Source organism: Melanotaenia boesemani, chromosome 12 (genome assembly GCF_017639745.1).
Source record: "Melanotaenia boesemani isolate fMelBoe1 chromosome 12, fMelBoe1.pri, whole genome shotgun sequence".
In the NCBI taxonomy this organism is placed as follows: Eukaryota; Metazoa; Chordata; class Actinopteri; order Atheriniformes; family Melanotaeniidae; genus Melanotaenia; species Melanotaenia boesemani.
The window spans coordinates 17,587,644-17,599,537 of NC_055693.1; the positions used below are offsets into that span (position 1 = coordinate 17,587,644).

Sequence of the window (11,894 nt, forward strand, 5' to 3'; positions counted from 1 at the left end):
GGACCTCATTGCCAACCCAGAGAAAGCACTCTGCCCTTTTCTCATCCCAGTCGCTTCGCATTCGGCTGCAAATCGCTCCAGTGAGAGCTGAAGATCGCAGCCCAATGAAGCCAACAGAACCACATCATCTGCAAAGAGGAGAGACCCGATCCTGAGGCCATCGGACCGGATCCCCTCAATGCCCTGGCTGTGCCTACAAATTCTGTCCATAAAAGTTATGAACAGAATCGATGACAAAGGGCAGCTTTGGCGGAGTCCAACCCTCACCGGAAATGATTCTGATTTACTGCCGGCAATGTGGACCAAGCTCTGACACCGGTTAAAAAACAGGGACTGAACAGCACGTACTCCCGGAGTACCCTCCACAGGAGTCCCCTGGGGACATGGTTGAACGCCTTCTCCAAGTCCAAAAAGCACAAGTAGACTGGTTGAGAAAACTCCTATGCCTCCTCCAAGACCCTGAAGAGGGTGTAGAGCTGGTCCACGACCAGGACGAGAATCGCACTGCTCCTCTTCAATCCGAGGTTCGACTATCTGAAGGATCCTCCTCTCCAGCTCCCCTGAATAGACCTTACCATGGAGGCTGAGGAGTGTGATCCCCTGTAGTTGGAGCACACCCTCCGGTCCCCCTTTTTGAAGAGGGGAGGGCAGAGGGCTGAAGAGCCTCTGCAGCACTACAGCATCCAGAGCCCTAAGGAACTCTGGGCAGACCTCATCCACCCCTGGAGCCTTGCCACTGAGGAGCTTTTTAACCACCTCAGCGACCTCAGCCCCAGAGATGGGAGAGCCAACACCAGGCTACCCAGACTCTGCTTCCTCATCTGTAGACGTGTTGGTGGGATTGAGAAGTTCTTCGAAGTATTCCCTACCCAGCATGGTAGTTTTTAGTGAAGGCGATAACTGTGAGCCCATCCACATAGCACCAAATTGCAGTAAAACAGCAAGGTATTTTAGCAATCCATCCTTTTATCCCCTTGAAACAAGGGATTAGCCTCCATGAAACCATTCATGTCTGAAACCAGGTACCAAGGTGGATAGGTTTGAAACCTCTACCATCTGTGTTCCGTCAGGACAGCGTAACCGCACCACTAGAGGATATGACGTTAATGTGATGAACACGTGCCAAACACAACAATAATGGCGGTGGTGACCAGCTGTGTTGTGGTGCTGCTCCAGGCTTGTGTACAGCTTTAGTACCAAAATGTGCTGCACAGTATTGCGCTACTGTACCATCAACAGTGGGAGCAAGCGGATATGTCTTTATCTGCGTATGTGCTACGTCTTGTTCTAGCTCTGGAGTGTTACCCTTCAATCATCATAGTGCCCCCCACAGCCTTGTAGTATGTACTACAATGGTTTTGTGGGGATGGTGAAGCCTTTCTCCTAGTTTTTGCCACCATTTTCACACCTAAACCAGCTTCGGCGTCGTGTGGACATAGTCTGTGTAACTTCATTACAAATATTGGTTTGTGTATGTTGTGCACTGACCAAAATGTGTCCCAGTGTTACTGTTAAACAACAGTCATAAGAATTTACTGTACCAGTTACCACTGAACTCTTTTTATAAAACATATGTACTGTGATGAGATGCTGAAATTTCTATATATGTATCAATATCTTGGCAACATAAAACTGATTGTTGGGAAAAAGTAAACAAGTGAATTCTTAAAGTATTTAAGGAAATGCATTAAGTTTATAATGTTTTTTTTCAACAAATACAAATATTAATATTAGTACTATAATATTAATATAATATAATAAACATATTAAAACATCACTCAGTATTAACAAAACAGAAATCAAATCCTTAGTAGTGACAAACATCAGTCAGCTTCTAATGGCTGTAGTCCAATAAAAAGGTGCCGTTACCAGCTTTTCTGAAGTATACAAGAAACAAACAAAAAAAGAGAAAGAAATCAAATACATTACAAATATATTACATATAACATTGCATTTTGAACAAATACAGGGATTATCTCTGCCCACTAGTGGAGAGTCCAGAATTCTCTCCCACGATTTGACGTCAGTTTAGACCCTGTCTGGCAGCAGCCTGCACAATTTCTGCAGTTGTCCTCATCTTCATTCTTCTTCTGCTTTTTTCCCTCCCTCCCTGTTCCTTTTTCTTCTCTAGTTTGTTTCTTTCTCTAATGCTGCTTAGCACTGCCCTTGTTATTTACGGTGGTATTGCTTCATTTTCTGTGTCAAGTGACGGATGGGTAAGCTCTGTGAAAACGGACCAAATTATGTGAGTAACCAACGCAGGAGACAGACAAAACTGTCTATCCATCTGCATATCCGTCTTCTGCGTCGAGCATAAATGAGCCTTTAAATGGGGCACGCTGCTCTTTTAACACAGCGCTGTAAACATAAGTCATAACTCTCATCCAAACATTTGTCAACTTTGAAAAACAGCCATCGACTTTGTGCGCCGTTTCGACTAATCGATTAGTTGTGAACGTCCTTATTCCAGCCTGTCAGCAGCTGTCCCTGTTATCCTGATACTGCTGCTGTGTAAACATGCAGCTCTGGCAGACGTAAGCCTGACAGATATTGATCCAAACATGAGCTGATATTTTCATTCTTTTATTACATTTATGTCTCATTGCAAATAATCTCAATGCCTTCCTATATTGGGTCAAATCTAAAATTACACTTCTACACCATCTCTGGTCAAAGAAGCAATAAAGAGGAATTATGGTGATTTAAAAGTATAATCATTCTATCTACTTGATAAGCCAGCCTGTCCAGAGAAAGCCAGCATTGTGTGCTACAGCTGACAGTGCAGTCACATGATGGAGTGCCCACTGTAGCAGTGTTTTATTTGTCTTTATATAAGATATTTATTTTTAGCCTCTTGAATTTCTGCATTTCTCATTTGATCCAATTATAACCAGTTCAGAGCTTCCAGACTGAGTAACTAAGATTTGGATCAGTGTCAGATCAGATTGTGCCTGACATTAGAGGTCAGAGTGAGCTGGGAGACAAGGATCTGATGATCTAAATAAAAACTATTTTCCATATCACTGCCTCCAGGTTATTCAAATCAGGGTAAGGACAGCTGTTTTTGTGCCATGTTTTATGTAGCAAAACAAAGAGTTTGTACTGTGACACTATGTTTCCAAAAAGAGTCAAATGTCAGTATTTTAGTTTATTCAAAATTATATGCAAAACATTTGAATTCCATATCTAATTCAAAATAGCATATAATAGTCATCACTGTAATGGATTGAAAAACTGAAGAGACCAAATGCTCCAATTTTGAAAATGAAATATTTTTCTTTTCTTGATGCAGGATTTCAGTTGCTAAACATTTGTCAGATATTTAATTTCACAAAGTGCGTAATGTTTTCATTTGGTGACAGTTCAGGAGTGCATACAGTTTGGATTCTCTTGGATGAGGTTTGTGCTGGATGTAGTTTAGCATTGTCTTTCAGAATTAAATAATGGCATTGTCTGAGTGGCATCATATTTACTCCAAAACCTAAAGATTCTTCAGCATTTGGTGCCTTCACAGCTTGTGTACTTGGCATTTTTTCACAAAAATCTTATTCTTTGTTTGAGGGTGTAACAAAGCCAATGGGTTGGCCGAATACGTCTCATAGGGATGTTACCAAGTCCAGGAAGAAGAGGCTGAACTTATAATTAGCTTTTATAAGCAGCTTCTTCGATGTTGTTTTTTCTTCTTACATTTTTTCTTAAAGCTTTTTTTTATTTTCTGTGTCTTCTGTGGGGTTTTAACTTTGTATTTGGACCACAGTTACTTGTAATAATCTCTTGACTGCTGCAGCGCTTTTGGAATATAATTGGAGTTGTCGTGGGAAATGATGTAACAAGGGCAGCTGTTAGTTAATTATTTATTTATTTTCAACTGAAAGAACTTGTGTTCAAAGATCTGATGGTGCAGACTGGTCAAAGGTGTTGCCCTGGGGAGAAATAGGAAAATGCATCCCTCTAAAAACATACAACGTGCAGACAGCAGACAAGGCAGTGTGTTGACAATGAGCAGATTGTCCTTGCTCAGCACTGCAGGATGAGATTACGTAGAAACTATTTTGCATGGTTTAGGGCAATCTTTGGACATGAACAACCTTTATAGCAAATATCTTTCTTTTCAAGTGTGGGTTATGTTGTCCCACAGTAGAGGGGACACACAATAAGTATTGGGTAACACAGTGGAGGTAGTTCAGGGTGTGTGTGTGTTGGGGGCAACAAAGAGCAACTCTGTTAGAAAATCCTGGCAGTTTGCATTCATTACCACACTGCTTGTGTAATGTCCTCTTCAGGATGTTGTGTAACGTGAAGTTCCTTTTTCAGAGTTCAAATAAAGCAACACCACCACTGTTCAAAGACCCTTTCTCTCTCATTCACACTCTCTTTGGGAAGATGTAATGTTCTCTTTCTGTCTTTGATATGCTAACAAGAAGACAGCACACCACAGACAGCAGCTGTCCATCAGTTGCTCAGTTCTGAGTAATTTTGAATGATTTTTTTATTCATGGCTTGCTGATTTGGAAACTGCCTCAAGCCAAAATGCCTTGTTGTTGACAGAAATAAATTCATATACTTTCATTTCCATCAGCTGGCTTGTTTATGCAGCAATCAGCGTCATTCATTTTCTCATTGCCAGTTTCAGTGATACCACAACACTGCAGTAAAGAAAATATGCTTCCTTTATTCATAGTTCAGCTTTGCTACCACAGTTGATGCTATTTTTTCCTAATACAGGATTATTTCAGTTAATGACACATTGGGTTGTACAACTTTTCATAAAGTGTGAAAAAAGTATAAAACAATAATAAACACACTACAGTGGCATGCAGATCATTTCAAACCTATAAACCTTTTTTGCTTGTTTCTTAGTCTGGAGCACTGAGATGTGTGTTATGGCCATGCCAAGAAGCAAATACATCAGCAATGATCTTAGATAAGCGACTGCTGTAGCCCATCAATCTGAGAAGGGTTCATTTGCAAACATCTTTGTACATTGAGAACTATTTACAAGTGGTAAACATTCAAGTTACAGTATTAACCAATCCCAGAAGTGGATGTCCCAGCAAGTTCATTCTAATGTCACACGTGATGGTCAGAGAAGCTCAGAGACAAAACCAAACACATTATCAGCACAAAAAACCTCATACTAACTTCTAAGCTTGGTGATGGAGAGCTGATGGTTTAGACTTGCTGTTTTTTCTCGGCTGTGCAGCCGTATAAACTGGACACGTTGCAGTCATTAGGCCCTTTCACATATGAAGCCAAGATTGATGTATCTTTGATGAGCATCTGTGGTGTGGGGAGTCTAAATTAATCCATGGCTGGCAAGAGAGGTAGTATCAGACATAAAATGGATTTCTTTTTTTTTTCTTTGCATACATCAAACCAGTATTGTGAAACGTTTCACTCTAACCAATGGTGGTATTGTAACTCAGCTGATTCCATGACATTAACTTGATGTTTGTGATGGTACAGTGATATGGACTTGAATGTTTTCCAAAGTGGAGAGCCCTGCAAGAGCTAAAGAGGCTACATTTTGACTCAGAGCTAGCTCTTCTTCTCCTTTTCATTCACAGACAAGGTGAGTTGGGGGTGGGGGAAGAGGTGGAGGGAGGCGTGGCTCATGACACACTTTGTTTTGGTCTACAGGCAGTGCACAACAACAAAACGAACAATTTTGCTGTTTGTCCCTTTAAAAAAGATGTGCAATAAAAATTCTTTAAGTTAATGATGAAAACAGCTCTTTCAGTCCACATTTCCTGGCATCAAAATTAAAAACTGAGAAACAATGACAGGAAGTGTAATCATCACAAACCCTCTTGTTTTAACATGAAGCACTTACGCTGTGACTGAAAGTGCAATATGTTTTGAACATTGTGTTATAATCAGCACAATAATCAAATCCTTCGTACACAAGCACCTCTGAAATATCTATTAACGTTGTCGACTTTAGGGACTGGTCTTTTAAATTCATCTGCTTGGACAACCAGTGGCGGATGGAAGACATCTACTGGCTCAGAAATGTTCTCATGGGAACCCAACACACAAAACAGATGTTGTTCTTCTAAAGAAAGAAAAACCTGGTAAGATGCAATATGGAGCACACTCTACAGGTTTGTGCCCTCCAGGTGGAGCAGACAGTCAGCAGATTACTGATCAGAAAGTCCAGGCCTGATGCCAAATGTGAGTCTGGACCACCTGGCCCTAAACACCAGGAAAAAAACAAAGTGTCAGATGTTGACCCAGTAACAACAACACTCATCTCCATGTGAGCAAGATGTAAAGGAAATGCAAAGACTGTTGCCTAAAGTAAATATATGATTAGAACCAAATATATTATTTTCCTCTTGACACACTAAAACACTGTGATCAAATTCGTGTCTACACCACACTGAACTGTGGAAACATATCTGGATTTAGTATCAGTGAGAAGCTGAGATGTAGATTCAACAGATAGATACACACAGATGTGTTTTTGAGGTAAAGATTTATGTTGACCTGTCAAAAAGAAAGCCTTCCAGTCCAAACTCACCAAAACATATCCACAACCACTTCATGGATTCCAACCTCTTTTTTTTGTCTGTTTTTACAGCCCATCAGATGTTTCTTGAGAGATTTCTTGGTACTTTCCTGAAGGGATTTATGTAAATTGTCAATATAAAGAAGACAAGGGTGCATATTTGATATATATAAAGATTGCAATTTTCTTTGGATAATTCCTAAATATTTAATATGTATTATTTTAAATGAGTTTTCATTGACATTAAATGAATAATACATTACATTGTTGGAGAGTATATTTAACACAAATAACATCATAACCAGAGGACACTTAATAGGACAGAATATAGAAGACAAATTAACAAATAATAAATACTCAAGTTAAGACAAAGTTTGTTTACAAATCACATTTAAACACAGCCTCAGTTGCTCAGAGCTGTACAACATACAATTATCATTCAGTAAAACAGCAATATTAACTAAATAAATAATAAAGCATCATTAAAAAAACAAAAACATAAGTGAAAATAATCAAATAACAAAGTGAAAATTGAACAACAAAGACTGAAACAGCTTACTTAACAAGAACAAAACTTTAGTAGTATTTTAACACAAGGGTTTGAAATCCAGAAAAGCACAAAATGGATCATTAATTCATAGCCCATATAAGAGTTTTAAAGTATTAAAGCACCGAAGATCTATGACGATAGACGTGGTATTAGACATGATACAAGTTTGTTTTAGGAAGGGGATATTTAGTAAAAAGACTAAATATTTACAGATAAATATTCCAAACAGAGAATTTTTTTTCAGCTGATTTAAGTCAATAAACTTAAAACTATAACTAGTGCCAAATTAATATTGTTGCTGTAAGGAAAACAACTAGATATTTACAGAGCTGTGATATAAATGATTGTGTCTGCACCATTTTCTACGTCTAGATAAAATGTGAATATTTTGTGAACTAGGGATATACGGAATACTGAAGTGCTTGAATCTTGAAAGGAGATCCTTTTCAAGTGTTGAAGTACTCATTCAACCCTTGTGCAAGCAGAAAGTAACAGAATGCCTTTACTTATATACAGGGGCGGAGCCAGACCTGTAAAACACCCGGGGCTTAGACCAGAATGGCCGAAGGGGTTAGGGTAAAAAAAAACAGACTGAAAAAAGTACAGTTGCAGAGTACAATTTTAGATTTATTGCCAGCACAATCTACTCTAGAAAAAAAATATCACATTTGTATCACATAAATAATAATAATAATAATAACAATAAGAAGGAGAATGATAATCAATACAAAAGATGCTGAACATTTTTCAAAATGTATGTAACTTTTAACATTTACACAGTAAGTACTTCAATCCAGGATAAAACCACTGAACTGGCATTAAACAACAATGCAGAACTACAAAAAAAGCAAACAAACAAACAAAATAGGGCTGTATCAGGGCAAATTTTGCACTACACCAGGACTAAATCAAGATTCATCCATACTGCACCAGGACTAACTCAGGATTTATGCAGCACTACACTACATCAGGACTAAACCAGGATTTATCCATACTACACCATGACTAAACCAGTACAAAATTTCCTATAAAACAGAACAAAAACCAGGTCCAAAACCCAGACTGATACAGGATTAAACCAGATATAAACCAGAACCAAAACAGTTTAAAATCAGGACAATTGAGGACTAAACCAAGACAAAACCAGAATAAAAACAATACAATAGTAGCACTGAACATCATCATAGATCTTGACCTGCACTACACTGACAAAACCATTTACTTTGGCAATATAAGACTGTATCTTCGAGGCTTGAGTGTTGCGAACCTATCAATGACATTTTCAGGTTCAATGTTATTAAGGTATTCCTTTTCAATAGATAATATGGCCAAATCATTCAGCCTCTCTTGTCCCATGGTTCTCCTTAGCCATGTGTGGAGACGACGCAGGGCACTAAAAGAACGCTCACAGCTGCAGCTACTGACAGGAATGGTTAACGCAATTCTAAAGATGGCCTTCAGAGTTGGAAACATGTCCTCATCCAGCAAGTGGAAGGCTGTTGTAATGTTGTGAATGTCCTCTTTTTCCATTTTTCTTTTTATGAAGTTTTTTGCCACAAGGAGTTCTTCGGGCTTTATGGTCACATGGTAGTGGGCTGCAATGGGTTTTAAGGCATCTTCAGAGAGGAATGTTGGGGAAGATGGATTGCAGGCCTGAATCCCCTCCATTATTTTCTGTCCTGCCCCTGAAAATCTGTCTGCTAGTTCCTTCAACATTCGGTCAAGACAAGGAAAGAATATCTCACACCTAAACTCTGCTGAGCTTGTGAGACTTGGTGTTGCGCCACAGCTGGACTCCACCACAAAGCCATCGAGTCTCCTCTGCTTGTGCCGCGGTCCCTGAGGAATCTGGATGTTGCAGTCCCTGCAAACATCCATGGCCTTCTTGAATATTTCCTCAGCAGCAGCCTCTGTGCGCAGATTTGTGAGTGTATCAACTACTGACATCTTGTACTCCACAGCTTTGCCCATGTCTAGCCTTTCTCCCTGCAGGTAGCGGTGCAGGCCTTCAGTGACGCCAAGTACCTGTGAGAACATAATCAACATATACACAGTCTTGGGCTTTGACAGTTTGGACAAGATCCCTTTTGCAATAGGGGTATTTGTGGCCTCGAGAGTCGCTAAAACAGCAGAAATGTTGTTAAGAAGGGCTGTAACTGATTTTACTTGGCAGGCCCATCTTGTGTTAGAAAGCTGAACAAGCTCAGAAGGAACCAGTCCAAGGTCCTTTTGCAATTCTTTAAACCTTGTGTGGTTTACCAGAGAGGTGTTGAAAAATGTGTACACATTTTCCAAAAGTCCAAAGAAGTCAGAAGCAGCAGGGATAGCTTTACATGTATGGCAAAGGACAAGGTTAAGCTCATGTGCATAGCAGTGAATGTATACTGCTTCAGGGTGTCGCTGTCTAAAACGGGCCTGCACACCGCCCACCGCGCCACTCATGACAGATGCCCCGTCATAAGATTGAGCAACACAAAGTAAGTCATTGAGTGTGTAATACTGCAATAGCTCCTCAATTGTGTCTGTAATGCACTGTGCATCAAACCTTTCAAGTTTCCGTAAACCAAGAAAACACTCTTTGATATGGCCTTCACCTGACACAAAGCGTACACAAACAGCTAGCTGTTCTGTGTGCCCATCTCTAGCCTCATCAGCCATAACAGAATATATCTTTGCTTCCTTCATCTCTTTAACTATGTTTCCTGTTATTTCATGTGAAATACTAGTGATCATCTCATCTTGTGCAAAATGAGAAAGATAAGTGGTATGTGAGGGAGGTGTGTGATTTTGCAAAAAAGGATCAAATTTTTTTAGGAGCTTCATGCACTCAAGGAAGTTTCCCTGATTATGGCTGGACTCCTGCTCAACATGGCCACGGAATGGTATTCCTTGTTTGCCAAGGAAGCTTGTTACAGCTAAGATCCTGTGGAGGTACTGGCGTCTGTCTGAGATCTCTGCTGCATTTGCTGATCTAAGCTGCTCAAGCACATCACCTTGTTTTTTGGTGGTTTTGAAGCTATGCCAGCATATCATTGATGATGCATGGGTGGAACTTGTTTCGTGCTCCCTAAATGTATCCAAAGCCCTTTTCCAGTTAGAGAACCCTGAACGACTGAGGCCATCTTTTTTTATAGTGTTCTGCTTCCCAAAAAGACGACATGAAAAGCAGAAAGCCAAGTTCCTTGCTACAGAATACTCTAGCCATTTAAATTGTTGGAACCAATTGCTATTAAAAGCTCTCTGTTGGCCTCCAAACTGGCTGAGTGGATACTGTTGGAGTAGAGTTTGTCTTGGACCACTTTCTGCAGTTCCTAAGTCATTTCCTGCTATTCCACCTGCTGCTCCTTGCAGTAATTCCTGTTCTTCCCTTGTCTCATTTTGTACCCTTTCAGCTGTCCCTGGATAACTTCCTGTCATTCGACCTGCTGCTTCTTGCTGTAATGCTGCTGTGTTTTGGTGTTCTCTCTCTCCCCTGACTTCTCCTGACCTATCTAAATGATCAGAAAGAGAGTCATTAGATACGTATCTCTATATTGATCTCTCTAATTACTAGTTGGTATTAAACCATAAATCTAGAATTAGCGTAAAATTATAAATCTAAAAGGACACACTAGTCTAACGTGCTAATGAGATTTTGGCAAAGAACTGTCTCGACTAACATTGTCTTTCTCACCTGGATCTTGTTCCGTCTCTGTGCTGCTGTTCTCATTCTGCTCACTCTCTTTGTCTCCCTCTATGTTCCTCTCTCTTTGTGCTAGCAGTCAAACCAAACATCAAGAACATCAATATAAATCTACTGTTGTAATGAAATTTCACTTATTTCACCTACTACTACAAATATAACGAACTACACATAAAGCTTGATTAATATAATAACATTTACCTGTGTTTTTTCTTTGAAAGAAAACCCTGATGTCCATGGTTGGTTGTTTTCATATCAGTACAGAACTAAAACAGATTTAGATGGTACTTAATTTAGCCATGGCAGGTAGCAACTAAAAATATACAATCTATTTAGTAACACGACAATGATTTTATTAGTATATTAATTGTTTATTAACTCCAATTTCATAGACAACACACATGTAAGCTAGAAAACACAGCATCGTTGATGATTAGCCCCGGCAGAGCTAGCAAAGACTTATACAAGTAACGTAATACGTGTCAGGTAAGGTGAGCAGCGTGACATCAATCTCAACACAACTTTGTGATTCCTCATCATATTTGCGTAATACCCACCCGCTGTACTGTAGTAGTACTTTGGAAGTAGAGCGCTCCTCTATCCGACTCATTCAGCAGGTCACCGGTTTGTTTGTTTAAGCAGCGTCTCTGCCCTACGTGCGCGCGCCGTGCACAAACACTCAAGTGGCGCGCCCGGATTCGGATCATACCAAAATTAGGGGTTAGTTAGGGGTAAGGGGTAAGTTACAACTGTGCACTGTGTGCGTTGTGTCGAGTATGGTGTGTAGTTGGTTTTGTTTTATGCAGTTTGTAAGGCATCTAACTAAAAAAAAAATATCCGGGGCTTTTGAAAAAACTACCCGGGCTTAAGCCCCCAAAGCCACCCCCCCGCTCCGCCAATGCTTATATAACATGACTCAGGATATGATATGAAAACATAACACTGGCCATGAATAGTCCACACTGCTTTTAGGGTTTCTTTTATTTGTAAAGTATGTGTTCATCTCTGCATCATGTAATTTCTGTGTGATGAAAATTGAAAGGATTCCTGTTACTGATAAAAAGCTAAGTTAACTGCGCTGATCATAACACTCTGTCCTACAAGAAGCTGCAGCCTTTGTCTCTCCAGAGATGTGGAGGCGTGAGGTACAG

The 11,894-nt window shown here is 39.9% G+C and overlaps 1 protein-coding gene across 1 annotated transcript; it reads right to left on the reverse strand.

The window, feature by feature from the left end:
* Positions 1–8,279: 8,279 nt before the first annotated feature.
* Positions 8,280–11,626, reverse strand: LOC121650626 (zinc finger MYM-type protein 1-like). The gene is made up of 2 exons (XM_042002195.1): positions 10,735–11,626; positions 8,280–9,086 (listed from the first exon to the last, which is right to left on the reverse strand). Exons 1-2 carry the CDS (start codon positions 10,768–10,770, stop codon positions 8,280–8,282), a joined length of 843 nt encoding a protein of 280 aa, XP_041858129.1. The 5' UTR covers positions 10,771–11,626.
* Positions 11,627–11,894: the final 268 nt, after the last annotated feature.

Coding starts and splice junctions, on each gene's coding strand:
- LOC121650626 (XM_042002195.1), bottom strand. CDS start 10,770: ATGAGAACAGCAGCACAGAGACGGAACAAGATCCAG. Junction 9,087..10,734: donor AGAGACGGAACAAGATCCAG/GTGAGAAAGACA, acceptor ATGTTCTCACAG/GTACTTGGCGTCACTGAAGG.